Source organism: Magnolia sinica, chromosome 5 (assembly GCF_029962835.1).
Source record: "Magnolia sinica isolate HGM2019 chromosome 5, MsV1, whole genome shotgun sequence".
Classification (NCBI taxonomy): Eukaryota; Viridiplantae; Streptophyta; class Magnoliopsida; order Magnoliales; family Magnoliaceae; genus Magnolia; species Magnolia sinica.
In genome coordinates this window covers 18902976-18922623 of record NC_080577.1, presented here as the reverse complement: position 1 = coordinate 18922623, position 19648 = coordinate 18902976, and the positions used below count along the sequence as shown (strand labels likewise).

At 39.9% G+C, this 19648-nt stretch overlaps 1 protein-coding gene across 1 annotated transcript in view; it reads left to right on the top strand.

The window, feature by feature from the left end:
- The window catches only part of LOC131245655 (callose synthase 7), a 108625-nt gene that overhangs the window by 82013 nt on the left and 6964 nt on the right, over positions 1-19648 (top strand). The window contains exons 29-33 of the mRNA XM_058245251.1: positions 10719-10828; positions 10942-11058; positions 11149-11214; positions 11362-11533; positions 11634-11745. Coding sequence (XP_058101234.1) covers positions 10719-10828; positions 10942-11058; positions 11149-11214; positions 11362-11533; positions 11634-11745 — 577 coding nt within the window. The remainder of the gene's footprint in view (positions 1-10718; positions 10829-10941; positions 11059-11148; positions 11215-11361; positions 11534-11633; positions 11746-19648) is intronic.

The window sequence follows — 19648 nt, the reverse complement described above, 5'->3', positions numbered from 1 at the left end:
TGCAACTTGATTAAGGATTACTTGATTGGTTGTCAGGGGAGCTATTTTAAATACAAGTTCGGTAGTGTCAAGTGTGTGCATGGCTTCTTGCAATAATACTGTTGTGAGTTGTCTGCTGCAAATACTTACCTTAACACAAATATATACTCATAATCACAAGTCACCACCAAAATGAAAATCTGCTTTTTTGTGGTTGCTCGACCTCCACATCATCGTCATCGTCACCATCAGGCTGAGGCTGTCCAATAGGTGTAGGTGCTGCATATCCATAATATCCAGTGCCAGAAGGAAATACTAGATCAACGAAACTAGAGGATGACTGATCCTGATTAGGCAACGACTCTGACCCGGAGTAAGGATATCCACTAGTGCCCGTCGAATAGCCATACTGGTGCCCATACTCAGGCTGTTGAGAATCTTGAGATTGAGAGTGCGTCTGCTGTGATGAGTAACTTGGATTTGGATCTGGATATCTATAATCATATGGATATTGATCGGGAGGGCTACTCCAACATGAATGTGATGGAACAGGCTCAGTATAACCATCATAATTCAATTCACCATAAGAATATCCATCATAATAACCAAGACTATGAGCCTGCTGATGTTCCGAACCTCTCGGACCCGGTGCACCACTAGATGTACTCACCTCCTGCTGGCTATATCGTGACTCGGTACACTCATAAGTCCGACCTCGTGTACCACCTCGTCGCTGTTCATCGACATCGTGATCTGTAGATGGCTGTATAGGGCACTGAGCAACACCAGAAGTGCCAGCACCAGGGGCAGGGGGTCCATCGTCTTCATCCGACACGGTCACGCTACCACTGCTCGTACTCTTTTGTTGATCTTGAGCCGTATCTGTACGTGGCATAAACGCTGCCCCTCTTACTGGGTCCAACACATCTGCACGACTCTCTTGTTGCGCTCTGCGTATTTCTGGGTCATCAATTTCCAATTCTTCACTATCCTCTTCAATTTGTTTTTCCCTTGTTTCCAACCAAGGTAGAAGTGGGTCATCCTCATCATAAATATTATCCAAGTTTATTGGACAGTAGTCTCCGTCATCAGCAGCTGTAATGCTCCTATGATGTCGTCGCATTCTTAGTTTTATATTGTAGTGCATGAAGACAAGTCTATTTAATGTTCTAGTCTGCAATCTATTCCTATTCTTTGAATGAATGAGCGCAAAACAACTCCAATTCCTTTCGCAGCTAGAGGAAGATGTTGTCTGGCTCAAAACTTTTACTGCAATTTTTTGGAGAGCCTTCGTACTCTCTCCGAAATTAATCCACCATTCGGCCGGTTGCAATCTAGATACTGCATGCTGTGCAAGAGTATTTCCAAAGCTACCAAGGCGATTTCCAAATGTATCTAATTCATTTAATGCCTTTATTTACAGATCTAAGTCAGGCTCTAATCTCTTTATCACATTTTTTAGCCCGACACGAACTTCATCATCCGCAACAAATGATTGGGCATATCTATACCTAGGATTTAGGTAGTAACCTGCTGCATGAAGATCGTGATGGAGTTGTTTTGTCCATCTCTTGTCGATCATCTTCCAATAAGTCTGCCAACTTTTACAATCACGTTGAATTACAAACTTTGCCTTATCCATGGCATCATATAGGAACCCCATGGTAGGTGCTTCATCAGATTCAACAAGACGGAGTACCCTCATTAGTGGCTCCATCACCTTTAGGATCGCCTTGACCTTCTTCCAATATTTGTTGTCCCGTATGGTATTCGCAACTTCGACCGGTGTTCCTGAGGTCTTCTTCCCATGTTTTGTGTTGAGCCATTCTCGGGAAGCGAACATCTCACTCAACTCTTCCTTATGCTGGAATAAACTCTCTAATGCTATAAAGTTTGTTGCGAATCTAGTCGCCGCAGGCCTCAACAACTCTCGTCCTTTCGTGAACTTTCTCATTATTGCAACTACTTGATTATGGTTATAAATAAACGTTGTCACTTCCCTTGCCCTTTCGACCATTTCCTTAACATTTTTCTTCCTCCCAATATCTTCCAATATAAGATCAATACAATGGGCAGCACATGGTGACCAAAAAAGATGTTTTCTCTTATCCATCAACATATGTCCTGCAAGCTTATATGTTGCTTCATTATCTGTCACAATCTGCACTATATTCTCCTCTCCAATCTCGTCCATAACTTTATCCATTAGTCCATTAATATAAGTAGAATTTTTTGTTGCCTCTGAGGCATCAATTGACTTGTGGTATATAGTTCCTAAGTGGCAGTATATCATGAAGTTGATCATGCTGCGTCTGGTTGGGCCAGTCCAACCATCACACATGATTGTGCATCCTCTGGCTTGCCATACAGGTTTAAAGGTAGCCACGTATGCTTTCACATCCGCATATTCATCATCTGTCCATTTCCCCCTAATCTCCTTAGCCGTGGGAGCTTTTATTCCTTCACCTGCTTCTGCTGCTGCATCAATTACCACCTGCCAATATGGAGAATTGGCTGCGTTAGGAGGTATGTTGGCATGTATAAATAACTTTGCTGCTGCTCTACCTAATTTCTCAACGAAAGTTCTACTCCACATTTGTTTTATCTTCTTTTGTTTAGTTGATTCTTTCCTAAATAAGATTGGATCAATAGAGGGTCTCCTAGGCTCATTTACTTCTTCATCCAAACGTATAGGGGCATCATGTGAAGACGTCTGTCGTCGGCTCCCAAACATACGTCGTAACCCACCAAACCTACCCACCCCCACCTGCAGAAGCAATTGCACTCCCACTCCCATTGCCCCCCCTGTATCACGCACTGACTCATACGTGCCAAACATGCGGCGAAGTTCTTCCTCTTCACGAGCTAGACGCAAGCTCTCTCTCCTAGCTATAGTAAGTTCTCGATCTGAATCTTCGTCAGAATCAATAATATCTTCATCACGAATGCCCATATATTCAGGACCAAACACTTCCTGTCGAGCTGCATCCAAAATATCATCTTTCTTCTTTTGTACAGCAGCACGTTTACCCTTCGACTCATCCAGACTAGCTTGCATTAAAAGCATTATCTCTTTCGGTACTCTACTACATGGCGCAACTTGACCCTTTCGATGTGCCAAATGTTGTTTGAGACGGGTAATTCCACCAGTCACTAGTCTATCACAATACTTGCACTTCATTTGGTGCCTAGTACCACCAACCCTCTTACAATGTTGCCATCCAATATCATCATTTACTTGTTGTTGGCCAGACCCAGACATTTCTTTAGGCTTAGGTAGACACTAGATAATTAGATTTGAGTATGAGTGTATGACCTATGTTAATAAAGATGATTTTATATTCTAACTAAACCCTAAGAAGCTCCAAGGCAAACCTGTCCAATATAAGCAAATAAAAACATAAAGTCACTAATTCGAAAATAGGAAAAAATTATAAAATGACACCCCAAATCTGTAAAATACACATTAACATGTTCTACTATGATTAACACATCACATGGCATGATTAAAACAGTAAAACAATCATTAAAAAATTATTTTTTAAATTTTAAAAGAAAGGGTCATAATTAATGCGTAAATAGAAAAAAATATTAAAAAATTATAAAATGGCACCCCAAATCTGTAAAATGCACATTAACATATTCTACTATGATTAACACATCATATGGCATGATTAAAACAGCAATACAACCATTAAAAATTGATTTTTCGAATTTTAAAAAAAAGGGGCAAAATTCATGTGTAAATAGAAAAAAATATTTAAAAAATATAAAATGGCACCCCAAATCTGTAAAATGCACATTAACATGTTCTACTATGATTAACACATCATATGGAATGATTAAAACAGCAAAACAATCATTAAAAATTGATTTTTTGAATTTTTAAAAAAAGGGGCAAAATTCATGCGTAAATAGAAAAAAATATTTAAAAAATATAAAATGGTACCCCAAATCTGTAAAATGCACATTAACATGTTCTACTATGATTAACACATCATATGGCATGATTAAAACAGCAAAACAATCATTAAAAATTGATTTTTTGAATTTAAAAAAAAAGGGGCAAAATTCATGCGTAAATAGAAAAAAATATTTAAAAAATATAAAATGGCACCCCAAATCTGTAAAATGCACATTAACATGTTCTACTATGATTAACACATCATATGGCATGATTAAAACAGCAAAATAATCATTAAAAATTGATTTTTTGAATTTAAAAAAAAAGGGGCAAAATTCATGCGTAAATAGAAAAAAATATTTAAAAAATATAAAATGGCACCCCAAATCTGTAAAATGCACAATAACATGTTCTAATATGATTAACACATCATATGGCATGATTAAAACAACAAAACAACCATTAAAAATTGATTTTTCGAATTTAAAAAAAAGGGTCAAAATTCATGCGTAAATAGAAAAAAATATTAAAAAAATATTAAATGGCACCCCAAATCTGTAAAATGCATATTAACATGTTCTACTATGATTAACACATCATATGAGATGATTAAAACAGCAAAACATATTAAAAAAAGTATAAATACCTATTTTTGACAAATTTATGAAAAATGGCCCACCAAGCTTTGATTCAACAAAATCCGCAATATAATGTGTTTTTTCCTTAAATATCCAGCCAAGGTTGGTCGAAATTAGTAGTAGAAGGAGTGAGAAACAGTTTGGAAGCAAGAAGTTTCGAAAAAACATAAAAAACGGAGCTTAAAATGCAAAAAAAAAATACCCGTTTTTCGACCGTTACGGCTGACCGTTACGCCCGTATCAGCCGTTACGCCCGTATCGGGCCCGTATCGGCCGATACGGGTACAAAAAATCGTATCGGCCGATTCGGCCCCGAAACGGGTAATGGTTCGCACCGTTACCGTTACGTATCGGCCGATACGTAACCGATTTGGCATACCTTGGATAATAGTCTCTTTTCACGGCTCCCTCCAATCTATTGCTCCAAACCCAGTTATGTTTTTTTTCCCCCCCTAATTTCCTCGATATTCTTATTGCATTATAAAAAGGGAAGCGCTCATGTTCTCCTCATCCTGTTGGTAATTTTATCTTTTATTTCTCTCACCATCATATTGTGCCTTACTTTCTAACCTTTCCTCTAGATGTAAGTGCTTTTCACCATCAAGCATAAACCTACTGGCAAGGTAGAATGCTACAAAGCTCGTCTTGTGGCCAAAGGGTTTGCTTAGACCCCTAGTGTTGATTTTCATGAGACATTTGCTCTTGTTGCCAAACCGAATTCAGTGCATATATTGCTATCTTTAATTGCCAAGTTCTCCTGGCTTCTTCATTCGCTTGATGTCCAAAACGCCTTTCTCCATGGGACCTATTTAAAGAAGTGTATATGGCTCCTTCTGGCTTTCTTATGGTTATTGGGAAGGAAACTGTTTGTAAGCTTTGGAAAGCTATTTATGGCTCAAACAATCTCCCAGTTATGTGTTGATCATACCCTCTTCTTCAAGTGGGATGTGAGTCCTTTCTATTGTCTTCGTATATGTGGATGATGCCATTGTGATGGGTGATGATATTAAAGCATCCAGTCACTAAAGTCGCTCCTTAGTACAAAGTTTGATATAAGGTGTTAAGAAACTAACCAAACCTAACCAATACGCCAAAAGCAAGCCCTAGGATTGATGGAACGTGTCAATCCAGGCTCTTTAAACCAATGGGATCATAACATTCCACCACGCTATGTAGCCTACTTTCATGGTGGTCCATTCTATGGCGGTACTCACTTTGGCCTCTTTTCTAGGTAGCCCTTTCCACGACATAGTGGTTGCACTCTAGTTATCTAGGTAGCCCTTACCACTTGGTAGGTGCACTTCAGTTGCTTAGGTAGCCCTTTCCACCCCGTGGTGGCTTTCACTTTGGTCCAGGTTGCCCTTTCCACAGGTTGCCCCTTCCATGACTTGAAAACATGACGTGTTATTGGCTCTGATACCAATTGTTAAGAACCTAATCAATATGTTAGAAGCCTTAAGACTCATTGATGCAGGACATGAAATTCAAATATGACATGCGAGATTTTCAGGCTTTAGATCACACTAGTCAGAAATAATTACACAAAATTCCATATCCCACAGAAAAGTTCCAACATTCAATCATGGGGAATCTATGCGGGTCCAGGCCTACACATGTTAGGGCTGGATCAATAAAAATTATGGACCAAACAATACTCAAAGGGAAGTAAATTCATCCACACATGCACAAAAATAATTCCCCCAATCCAAGGGATTCAGAAATTTTCATTCGGGGAACCCTAAGGTTGAAGAAAGGGCATAAAATTGGGAATTTGAATAATTTAGGGTTAGGTTTAGGGATTTTGGGTGAAGAGGAGTGAAAGAGAGGAGAGAGACGAACCAGAGAAGTACTGCACATGTGGATAGCAGCAATGGCCTAGACGCACGTGCATGCGATCCCTGTCGCACGTGTGTGGGGCCCACTATTCAGAAAAAGGCCAGCTTGGCCCTGGTTGGCTAGGGGTAGACTCCAAAACCCCTAAATTTTAGCTTAATCTGGTGCACAGTTTGTGCGTGGTGCTCCGCCGAAGTTTCAGCCCTCCTGCAGGGCCAGATTCTGAAAATCTACTGTAGAGATAAAAACGGCTGCAATAGAAGATGGATTTGAAGTGTAGATGATTGTAGGAGAAGAAATATGGAGGAGAGAAGGTGGGGGCGAATCGTGCGGACAACAGCAATGGCCCAGACGCATGTGCGTGCGATCCTGGCCGCACGTGTGTGGGGCCCACTATTCAGAAAAAGGCCAGCTTGTCCCTGGTTGGCTAGGGGTGGACTCCAAAACCTCCAAATTTTAGCTCAATCCAGTGCACGGTTTGTGCATGGTGCTACACTGAAGTTTCAACCCTCCTGCAGAGCTAGATTCTGGAAATCTGCTGTAGAGAGAAAAAAGGCTGCAATAGAGGATGGATTTGAAGCGTAGTTGATTGTAGGAGAAAAGAAATATGGAGGAGAGAAGGTGAGGACGAATCGGGATAGGTGTGGCTTCACACCACGGTAGTCAGCCCTTCGAGGAAGGGAGAGTTTTACACCCAATTGAATCTCCACAACTTAGAAATTAGAGGAGCAGAAAAACGCAATAATTTTATTAATTTTCAATGAATAAAAAAGACTACAAGGGGTGCCTATTTATAATAAAACCCTATACTTCAAAACTCGCGCCATGTGCGCAACCAATTACTTAGCGACGAAGTAATAAAAAATAACAACTAATCAAAGCAATCTAAACCGTCCATGATACTCCTAATAACAATAATAAGCAAAACTCAAAGTACTAGATTAATTAGAATAGTGGGCCACGATCATGAGAACCCATGGTGGGATTCACATGACTATTGGGTCCACTAACGAATCAAAACACAACCCTCTAACTAGGAGGCCCTCCCTGAGCATTGTCATCGATCCAGATCGATGGTGGGGCCCTCCTCCTTGCGTACGTGCTTTAGGGGGGCGTGCGTGTGCGCGTGATGTCCCCATCACTCATGGAACGTATCAAGTTAGACTCTTCAAACCATTGGGATTGTAACATAAGGATCTTGACTCTCTCCGCTATTTTGTGGGCATTGAGGTTACAAGCAGTGTTTTAAATAGAGGTAGTGTGTTGTGTAGCGTTCAACCCTTTGTAGCATGTAGCGAAAAAGCGTAGCGTGTAGCGTAAGCTACATAATACTTCTATTTTTTAATATATATATATATAGTGGGCCCACCATAGAAAATAATGCAAATCCACCCCGTCATGCACCTCATTGGGCCCCACGTGTGCCACACCATAGAAAATAACGCACATCCCACCCCTTCACGCACCTCAGCAGGGCCCACGTGGGCCATACCATAGAAAAAAAAGAAGAAAAAAGTATAAAGAACACCAAACCGACAGTAACTAGCATTTTAAAAGGGAAAAAATGAGGAAAAAAAATTGAAAATACCAAGTTATTTTCATTGTACATTGAATTTTTTTTAAAAAAAGGAGCATACCTATTGTTGTCTCAAGATGAGATTGAATCGCTGAAAACTGTAAATATTGAAGCTACACAGCGATTAGTTTGCCTCTGAAAGTAGTTTTTCCAACTCACGATTGAAAAGTGGGAAGACGAGCAACGTTAGCAGCGTCAGTTTGCGCCTGGCAGCTGACTTTCGACCACAGCATTGAAGGGGGATAAAAGCAACGTCGGCAGCGTCGGATTGGCACTGTGAGAAGATTTTGGGTCTCCAAATGGAAGGGTGGGGAGAGCAGCTGCATCGGCTGTTGCGGTTTAGGGGTGAAAGCCCTTTAGAATTAGGTTTTTTGTTTTTTAACTTAAGTTTAACTTGTGGTGTGAGTTCACCACTGTTTCCTGCACTGGAAAAAAAAAAAAACAAACCAAACAAGTAGCGTATGCTACCTGCGCTATACGCTACATATCCGTAGCGTACGCTGCGCTACAGGGGAAAAACGCTATTTCGAACGCTACGTAGCGAAATCGCTACGCTACGTAGCGTATGCTACGAACGCTATTTGATACACTGGTTACAAGATGCAATAGTGCTACATGATCTCCCAATGGAAATGCACTCTTGATCTTCTTCCGGAGAGTGGATTTCTTGGTGCTCGGTCTGTTGACACTTCCTCCAAGCAACTTGATAGTAGTGAACTGATGCGGACATCAGTGGTGCACCCTTTAGAGTGTACCAGAGGAAGAGATGTCATCGACATAGTACTAGAGCGGAGGAGTTGATGTGGATGGACGTCGGGTCCATCAGACCCATTTTCTGATGCACTATGAGTGCAGGAGTGGCATGACTGCACCCTGACCGTAGGCCCATGGGGCAGATTTCACACCCTGTCGCACGGGTGTTTTAGTTTTAGGCGTCTTTTTGTTTTTTTCCTTGTTTTCAAGGGCTTTAGTGCACTTTTTATTTTTTCGGTGGCTTATATATACACTGTGAGAAACCATATTTTTATTATTGAATGAATGAAAATTTGTATGCTTTCTTCCTCTTTTACCAAAGAAATTAGGGTTTCAGGATTAGCCCTTTGGTATTAAGGCTTCCATCCTAGTTTCAGATTTTCTTTCTTTCTAGATCTTTGAGGTGCAAGAAAATGTAAGAATCAACCATCTTCTTTTCTATGATGCCCTAGAATCCGTACTCTCTTTCATCTCGAACCCATCTCTTCTTCATATCTTTCATTCCTCTCTGGATATTCCCTTTTTCATTTGAATGGAAAAGATGGATGGCTAGTTAGGAGAATCAGATCCAAACTTGACGGTGGACTGGCTTATGATAGATCTGGGATATTCTCATATTCCTATCCCCTCCATTTTCTTTTTACTGTTTACGTGATTTTATGCTAAGGGGCATAATCCTGACGGAATGATTTCATCTTTGTGTTGAGATTTGCATAATCCCTTTGATTGAAAACAGTTTGTTAATTAATTTTATTATTTGAATCTCTTGAATCTCTTCAACCTGATTATACATGCATCTACGGTTAGGCCATCTCATGTCCTTGCATCATGAACTGTTATATGATATTGTCATTTATGAACGATTAGTTTGCAAATTCATCGGTTTGATCATTACCTAGCCCAATATTGCTCAGTGAGCATAGTGAGTTAGTTTTACCTAGCCCAATATTGCTTAGTGAACATAGTCAGTTAGTTCATGTATGCACCATGTGCCAATCGCTTAGACACAGTTTATCTTGTCTTGAAAATTTTAAAAGACTCACTTGGTCGGGGCATTCTTTATTCCAAGCATAATCATCTTCATTTTGAAGCCTTAATGGATGTGGACTGGGCTGGCTCTCTTTCTGATCACTGCTCTACCTCTAGTTATTGCACCATGGTTGGTGAAAATCTGGTGATCTGGAAAACAGTCAGTTGTGGCCTGATTTAGTGCTAAAGGTAAATATCGGGCTATGGCTTGTGGTGTGCGTGAACTCCTTTGGTCAAAAACCTAGTTGAATTAGGTCTTTTGGCCTTTCTGTTTCCTCTCCTTTGACTTGTCATTGTGATAATCTTGCCGCTATTCACATATCCTCAAACCTACTTATCATGCGCACCAAGCATTTTGAGTTTGATTTCGTTTTCTTTGTGAAAAGGTTGCATCAAAGGGATATTTATGTCATTTCGGAAGTCTGATTATCAACTGGCTGGTCTTTTAACTAAGGGGACTGGTCACCATCATTTGCGCCATATGTGTTCCAAGCTAGGCATGATTGACATACATGCTCCAGATTGAGGGGGAGTGTAGGATGATGTGTGTGCATGTGCATGGTATCTTTGTAATCCTGTTGAGTACTTTTTCTTTTATTTCATAAATTTTTGTTTTTTGTTTTTTTTAGCTTGTTACTACACCCCACTGTCAGTTGACACTTCACTGTTAGCCACCCCCACTAGGGATCGATACCAAGACCTCAAGTGTTGAAACGAGGTATCTTTCACTCAGTTTGTTGGCTATCACAAGTTTGTTGCCCTAAACTCTCTCTCCTTCTTCCCTTCTCCTCTTCATTCATCTTCTTCTTCTTCAATCTTCTGCTTGCCCTTCTCTTTTCTTCTCATTATTCTACTCCCTGCACCAATAAAATTAATTTGATTTGTGCTTTTTGTGCTTCTAACTTTACATCTCCATGCTTGTTATTTTCTAACCATGGATATGAGTAATCAAGATGGTCAGTACCTTCTGATTCTCACTTTTACTTTCTCCATTTGGATGTTTTAGTGTTTTGACTCCATATTACAAAGAAGAAGTTCTCTATTCAGACGAGGAACTTAACAAGGACAATGAGGATGGAATATCGGTTTTGTTCTATCTACAGAAGATATATCCAGGTAACTCAATTGATGTTGTAAATTTGCACTACATTCTTCTTTTTCTGGTATTAGTATAAACTGGAATAATTGCTCTCTCTCTCTCTCTCTCTCTATATATATATATATATTAGATGAATGGGGGAATTTCTTGGAACGAATACATGCTTCTGCTCAAGGAAATGAGACCGTTTTTATGGATGGAGTTCGTCAGTGGGTATCATATAGAGCACAAACACTTTCTAGAACAGGTTTTGGCTATAAGCAATTTTTGCATTATATCTTGCCTTAATAGCATGTTATGCTTCTTTATTTATGCTTGTCCATTCTGCTTCTACCAGTGAGAGGGATGATGTATTATAGGCAGGCACTAGAACTTCAATGCTCCCTGGATATGCCAGGAGATGGTAAGTGGCATTCTTGCAACCACTCTGTACAATCTTCAGCTTTTATATCACTCTGCAATCTGCACTCACTAATCAGCACAAAGCTTATTCAACCCACAAATAAATGGACCAAGAGCTGTCTCATAATTCTCATTTTTTACTCTGCAGTTATGTTCGATGGCCATTATCATGGCAAACAGGAGTTCACCGTACATTCACAAGCTGTTGCAGATATGAAGTTCACCTATGTTGTTTCCTGTCAGGTTTATGGAGCACAGAAAAAATCCAGCGAAATGCGGGATCGAAGTTGTTATCAGAACATTCTGAATCTCATGTTAAAGTACAATTTGCAATTTCTTTTGTGATTTTACTAATCAGCTTTAATGTAACCCTGTTGATTGATTTTGAACTATTCTTGGTCCAAAAATAAACACACACAGGTACCCGTCTTTGCGTGTCGCATATATAGACGAGAGAGAGGAGACGGTGAATGAAAAAGTTGTAAAAGTATATTATTCTGTTCTTCTTAAAGGAGGCGAAAAATTGGATGAGGTACAACACAGCAAAGCTATGAATAAATTTGAGTTGATATTTATGAAATCCTGTATAGAATGTTATGGAAGTATGACCTTGTATCCTATGTCTTAATTGAAAGCTGAAAAGGATGCATATTAACAGAGGATAATTGATAAAGTGTTTGAGCATGAATGTGAATTTAATTGATCAATTGTTGATTTCATGTGGTGGTAACCTTCCATTTGAAACAGCTTGACTACTTCGAAGTTCGAATGTGTGAAGTTAAGAGAATCTATCCCTAATCGAACTGTATTTTACCTGTACCAAATGAGTCTTTTATCTGATTGTCATGCTTTGATTTTCAGCACCTTAGAGTTTTCATTTGGAAATCTTTTGTGATAGGACGGATCTGTTTCTTTGTTTCATTATACATATTTAACTATTCTCAGACCTCTTCAGTATTAAAGTATAATCATTTTCTGGAAATTCATTTCATGTGACATTAGAAAACTCTCTCTCTCTCTCTCTCTCTCTCTCTCTCTTCATCTTCTTCTATGAGTCTTCTTCCATTGGAATCTCAAGCCAATATATATAGAGATATATATATGTGAATATTCGTGCATTTATGTGTCTGTTCATGTGCTGAAGGCCAATGATCATTTTAATGAATAGAAACAGGACCCTTATATTTTAGTTTTCCTCATTGTGTCATAGTAAGGCTTAAAAACCCTACCTTCTCAAACCCCCTTGACGCAATGCACTTCCAATGATGATCAGTTGTTCCTCGTAATTTTGACTGTGTCATTAAATAAATGTGTTTCTTGCTTCATTGTTGCAGGAATTTCTGGGAAACAGAATTAACAAACCTATGCAATCCAATTTCCCTGAAACAAGGGAACAACGAGCATCATGGGAAATGGTTTCCAATAGCTGAGAAATGCCTAGGAAAATTGTCTTTCTATCGTTAAGACATTGTTAGAGAATTGTATTGAAGTAGTTTAGATACAATAGTCCAGCATAGAAAAAGCAGATAATGTTTTGAAACAGTTAGGAAAACCTTAGCATTCTCCTCGTATCTCCTTTGTCATTTATCTTACCATTCCTTATGCTTCATTTTGCTTTTACCCATCTCTGTTGTGCTTCTTCTACATTTTCCATGTTTTTTTCTCTCTCAGTTTCCCTCGTGTCATGGATTTGATTACTTCATATTCTCCATTGTTTTTCCTCCACGTCCCTTGTGATTTTTTGCCATGAGTTTCCTGATGTTTCATGTTTGTGTTCTTTGAAGATTTTTTCCAACTTGTTTTGCACAATGTGAACTGTCATTCTTATTTCTCTCCTCTCCTAGTGTAATGGTTCAAAAGCCGTGGATGTTTTAGCTTCTTCTCCTCGGCCTATTAGTTTCAACGAACAGTTGTTGCTTTTGCTTTTCTTGTTTTTCGTCATTTAGTTTCTCCTAAGCTTCCTTTATTTTGTCCATCTTGTTTAATGCAATTTTTGTAGTGTCATTTCTTGGACACTGAAGAGGACTGGAGTCCCCTAGCAATTGGCCCATGTTATCTATGTTTTTTTCTATGGCTGTAAAAGGGCTGGGCTATGTTAGATTGGGTCCAGATTTTGACCTGCTTGGATGGGCCTGTTATTCAAAAATTGTATTTTCTCGGCCTAAACCTGACCCATTTACAGCTTTGGGTATTTCAGATTTGTTGGAGGTGTTGATGGTTCCTTTTGGGTGCCAAGTGAAGTTTTTACAGAGAATGTAGAAAGGTTGCAGAGAGAGAGATGGGGAATTAAGGATTTCAAAAACATGAGAGCCGTATTCTGTCTTATTATCTTTTCATATGTAGGGTTTCCCCTATCTACAAATAACTTCCTAATAAACACAAAATTACACATAAGACTCTACTTTGCATATTTAAAGATAAACCCCTACATAATGAGAAAAATGTTCCAACACTTCCCCTCAAGTTAGTGTATGAATATCTATCATACCCAACTTGCCAGATACGTCTTGTAGCATATGAGAACTGAGAGCCATTGTAAAGATATCTGCTAGTTGTTCTGTTGATTTGACAAATGGTGTACTGAACACGCCAGAAGAAATCTTCTCCTAAATGAAGTGAATATCGACCTCAATGTGCTTGATCCTCTTGTGGAGAACTAAATTAGAGGCAATATGTATAGTAGCTTGATTATCACAATAAAGTGGGCTAGCAGAGGAAATGAAGAATCCATGTCTACCATTATGGATCTCAACCTCAAAATTTCACATGCCCCATGGGCCATAGCCCGATATTATGCTTCTGCAATGGATCTAGATACAACAGACTGCTTTTTGCTTCTCCAAGTCACCAAGTTCCCTCTAACGAATGTACAATAGCCAGAGGTAGATTTTCTATCCGTTGGGCAACCTGCCTAGTCAGCTTCAGAGTACCCAATAATATCAACATGTCATGATTAGCATAGATAATGCCACGTCCTGGACATGACTTTAAATATCTCAGAATATGATACATTGCATCTAAGATGAGATGACCTTGGTGAATGCATGAATCTGTTGACAATGCCAACTGCTTGAGTAATGTCTAGTCTTGTGATAGTTAAATAGATCAACTTGCTCAGTCAAAATATCATATTCAGATGCATGTAATGAGTGCTTTTGATCCATTGGAGATGAAGTAGGATGGGCTCCAAGTTTGCCAGTCTCACTTAGTAGATCAAGAATATATTTCCTTTGAGATATGAAGATGCCCTTGGATGAACGAGCAACTTCAATCCCTAAGAAGTATCGAAGAGGAACAAGATCCTTAATGTCAAACTCCTTGCCCATCATCTGCTTGGTATGTTCAATAAATTCCAAGTCATCCCCAATGATGACACTATCATCCACATACATGAGTATGATGGTGACCCTCTTACCGAGTATGAATAAACATAGTGTGATCTAACTGACATCACTTGAATCCAAACGAGAGAACCGCAGAACTAAACCGTGCAAACCACGCTATTGGAGATTGCTTAAGGCCATATAGGGCCTTTTTCAGCTTACACATTTTCCCTATCTCCCCCTTAAGCTGAAAACCAGGCGGAAGATCCATATACACCTCTTCAATAAGGTCACCATGAAGAAAGGCATTCTTGACGTCTACCTGAAATAACGGCGAGGAGAGATTCGCCGCTAAGGAAATGATCAGATGAACATAATTTAACTTGGCCGGGAGAGAATGTCTCAGTATAATCCACACCATAGTTCTGAGTGTAACTCTTAGCAACCAGGGGAGCCTTATACCTTTCAATTGAACCATCCGGCTGATACTTTATAGAATATACCCATTTGCATCCAATGGTATGCTTTCCCATGGGTAAAGGGACAAGGTCCCAGGTGCCATTCTTATCCAACGCAGTCATTTCGGCCTCCATTGTATGCTTCCACTCAGGGACTACAATAGCCTCAAGAACAAACTTAGGAATAGAAGAAGAAGAAATAACAACAAGGAAAGCACAATACGATAGAGACACAGTGGCATAAGAAAGAAAAATAGAGATAGGATGTAAGGTTGGATGATGACTATGAGTGCGAGAAGCCGCATGTGATGATGGAGAAATAGGAATGAGGGAGTTACCTGAGTTAGGAAGAGAAACTATTGGTGGTGGCCTCGACTTCCGGCTGACATAGGTGAGTATTTGCTTAGGTGTTGCCGCAGAAGTAATAGGTGGAGCATCAACCAAAGGCATATGCAAAGAGACTTGCATATTAGCAACATCCATGGAATCTGATACAGAGAAGAATGGACATTCTTAAAAAAAGGTGACATCCATGGAAACATAAATTTTTTGAGAACATGGATCATAACACCTATAGCCTTTGTTATGAAGAGAGTAACCAAGAAATACACACTTGATTGACTGGTTATCAAACTTGTCTCTCTTGGGGCCCAGTGACTAAACAAAACAAACACAACCAAAAACCTTAGGAGGAATAAGAAAGAGAGGACAATCGGGTTTGAGTGTACAAAACGGAGTTTTACCATTTAAAACACGAAGGCATATGATTGATTAAGTAGCATGAGGTCAAAGGAGCAGTAGACTAGTATGACTTGGGAATCTTCATATCAGTCAAAGGTGAGTGAGTCACTTTAGGAAGATGGCGATTCTTGCGCTCAACCACCCCATCCACCCCATTTTGCTGGGGTGTGTAGGCACAAGAGAACTGTGAAGAATGCCATGTTTTTGAAGATAAGAGGTAAAAAATTTCGATAATATTACAATCATACTGTGTTTTGATCATTTGATGGAATGATCGAAACAAGTGTGGAAGTTCATCACGCCACTTCATCAAGTATACACAAGTAACACAATAAAAATCGTCAATAAAGGTAACCAAAAAAAAAAAAACTATCAAGAGACATAATTGGATTAGGACCCCAAACATAGAATGTATTAAAGTAAATATTTTACTAGTATGTTGTGCAACAGTAGGAAAAGTAGTTCAAACATGTTTACTAAACTGACATGCTTCACAGCGAAGAGACACATCATCCAACTTATTAAATGCAGGAACTAAAAAACGTAAAGTCCGAAAGGACACATGACTAAGATGTGCGTGCCATAATGCAACAAACGCCTTTCGAGACTCTAAAATACTATAAGCAGAAATAAACGGAGAAGAGGGAGCAGAAACACTATTAGTAGAAAGCTCCCCTTGACGTAAAAAGTAGAGACTACCACACTCATAGCCCACATCAATAGTCCTCATCGTACTCAAGTCCTGAAAGAGAATAAGATGGAAAGAAAATCACACAGTAGTTTAAGGCTTTAGTGAGACAACTAACAGAGATCAAATGTGCACTAAATTTAGGGACATAGAGGACATTGGATAAGGTGAGAGAAGGAGAAAAAGAGACAATCAATATATTCCACTGGTTTAGAGGTTCTGTCAACAAGACGAACTAGACAATGGAAATCAGCTGAACTGTAAGGGATAAGACAACTATGCTCACTAATCATATGATCTGAGGCTCCCAAATCAATAATTTAGGTCGCAGGAGATGAAGAGGCATGAAATGCAGTACCTGTAGTCATAATGAAGGAGGAGGCAGAAGGTGCTAACTGGGCCTGAAGTGTCTGGAGTTGTTGAAGATCGAGAACATCAACTTGAGTCATGGTGACAATATTTGTCTGATTTGAAGCAAGAGATGGATCAAGAGAAAGGCCACCAAATATATCAGATGTGGCTCCAACCTCATTAGAAGTCGCAACAGGGCGACCATGTAATTTAAAACACTTGTCCCGAGTGTGTCCAGATCGATTGCAATAAGTGCACGAAATCTCCCGCAACCACTACCACGTCCTCTGTTGAAGGCCCCTTGAGTGTCCAAGCCACCATTACGACTATCAGATAGAATAGTGGCAGATGTAAAGGCAGTCCTCTCCTGAGTGAAAACTGGTGTTCTCATCACTTGTTTGTGTGCCTCCTCAGTATGAACGATGGAATAGGCTGTCTGTAGTGAAGGAAATGGATGTGTAGCAACCAACTGAGTTCGCAGTGCCTCATACTCACTACTCAAGCCTACCAAGAACTTATAAGTTTTGGATTCATTTTCTCGTGTCTTCACGATTTTTGCACTACAACTGTTTGGTAGTTCACTTAGAGGTTGTAGGTGACTTAACTACTCCCAACGGCCTTTCAAGGCCCCAAAATGCTCAGTAACAGACATATTCTCCTGAGTGAGAGAGTAAAGTTCTGTAGTCAACTAGAATTTGCGATGCTTATTGGAAACAGTCCCATAAGTATCATTTAGAGACTTCCACAGATCAGATGCAGTCTGATAAAAGAAGTAAGCAGAAGCAACACTGGGCTCCATAGAATTGAGAATCCAGCCCATCATGATGGCATTCGAAGAATCTCACGCATATATCTTTGTAGAATCAATAGATGATGAAGTGGAAGGTCTTTTGGAATTGCCAGTGAGAAATCCAAGCTTTTCCTTTCCAACAACATACATTCGGACAGCTCAGGACTATAAAACAAAGTTACTACCATTGAACTTGGTGGGAGTAATGTAGAGTGGTCCTTCAGAATGATGTCCAACAGCCTTGGGATCCATAGATATATGAAATCACGGATGAAACATCAGTAACAAGATGTACAAATCATAAAAGGGTCGCAGGATTATACACCGAACAGATGGTGTATGTGCAGCGCCCAAAAAAGGAAAAACAGTCCAGCCGGCCCCTATTTTTGACCAAACCATCATGTATATGCGTCAGATCTGCCCGAAACCACTTCCAATGTGCAGATCATCCAAAAACGGTCCAAACAATATAGGTTTTGCACATAAAAAACCCTTTGAGTAAGAAGAAATTTGAAGAATGAACGATAGGTGGCTGGTTTTCAGAAAAACTAAGAAAATGCAGGAAAAATATCAAACGATCTCAACAACAAAAAAAAAAAAAAAAAAAAAGGAGAGGAAAATCACCATTAATCTCCTCTCATTTGCCTGCACCAGGGGGTATGGGATTTGACAAAACATGACCGTACGGCTGGCTTCAGTGGCCGTACCAATTACGTCAGCAGGGGTCTGGGATGGAAAACCTTCTCCTCTTCAGCTCCTTGAGATCCTCTTTTAACCTTGATTGCAACTTAGCTTTGATACCATTGAGTTTTTGTAGAGAATGTAAAAAGATTGTGGAGAGAGAGAGATGGGAAATTGAGCTCAAAAACATGAGAGCCTTATTCTGTCTTATTATCTTTTTATATGTAGGGTTTCTTCTATTTACAAATAACATCCCAATAACCACAAAATTACACATATGACCCTACTTGCATATTTACAAATAAACACCTACATAATGAGAAAAATGTCCTAACACCAAGAAAGGACTTTGCCGAGTGGTTTTATGTACTGGGAATGCTTTGCTTTTGTAATTGTTCCTTGTTCTTAATAAGTTGTCATGTATTAAATAAAGAAACACTATAGACATGCCATGCTACATGCAATATGGTTGGAAAACTCAGAAACTTGATTTGACTAGAAAATCCTTTGAGATGAATAGAATTGAAAACTAGGCAAAAAATATCATAAAGAAGTCGAACTTAAAAGCTCGATTTTTTTTTTTTTGAAAGATGATAAATTTTTATTAGAGGCAAAGCCAAAAAAGGAAACTAACGCAAGATACAACCACGAAAACTAAAGTAAGGAAGAAAAGGGAACCCTCAACAAGGGTCTTTTTTTTTACACACTCATGCACTCACACCCTACACACTTGCGTACTTGCACCACAGGGGATGCTCAAACCCGTGTGATGCAAGACAATTAACCACTTGCCCTAAAAGCTTGAACTGATAGAGCATGGCGAACACCCCTTGTGGGCCCCACATCACATGTGTACCGCCTCACACGAGCTGCCTACCTCACATAGACCGCCCACCCCGAGTGTGTCTCTGCATCCCACAGGCTACTCCACTCGAGCCCGGTGTGAAAATACCGCTACATTAATCACCACCGGTGGGGAGTCTGGAACATGAGACCTCCTGCTCTGATACCACTTTGATGCAGGACAATTAACCACTTGCTCTAAAAGCTCGAACTGATAGAGCATAGAGAATTAATCCCTTTATCTCTTAGCCCATGGCCCACATCGCATGGGTTAGGACCTCGGCAAAATCCCCCTCATGGGCCCCACATCACATGGGTATCACCTCACATGGGTAGGGCCCGCCTAATGATGTAGGACAATTAACCACGTGCTCTAAAAGCTCGAGCTGATAGAGCATGGCGAATTAATCCCTTTATCTCATGGCCCAGGCCCCACATCGCATGGGTTAGGACCTTGGCTGAACCCCCCTCGTGGGCCCCACATCACATGGGTACCGCCTCACACAGGCCGCCCACCCCGAGTGTGTCCCCGCATCCCACAGGCTACCCCACTTGAGCAC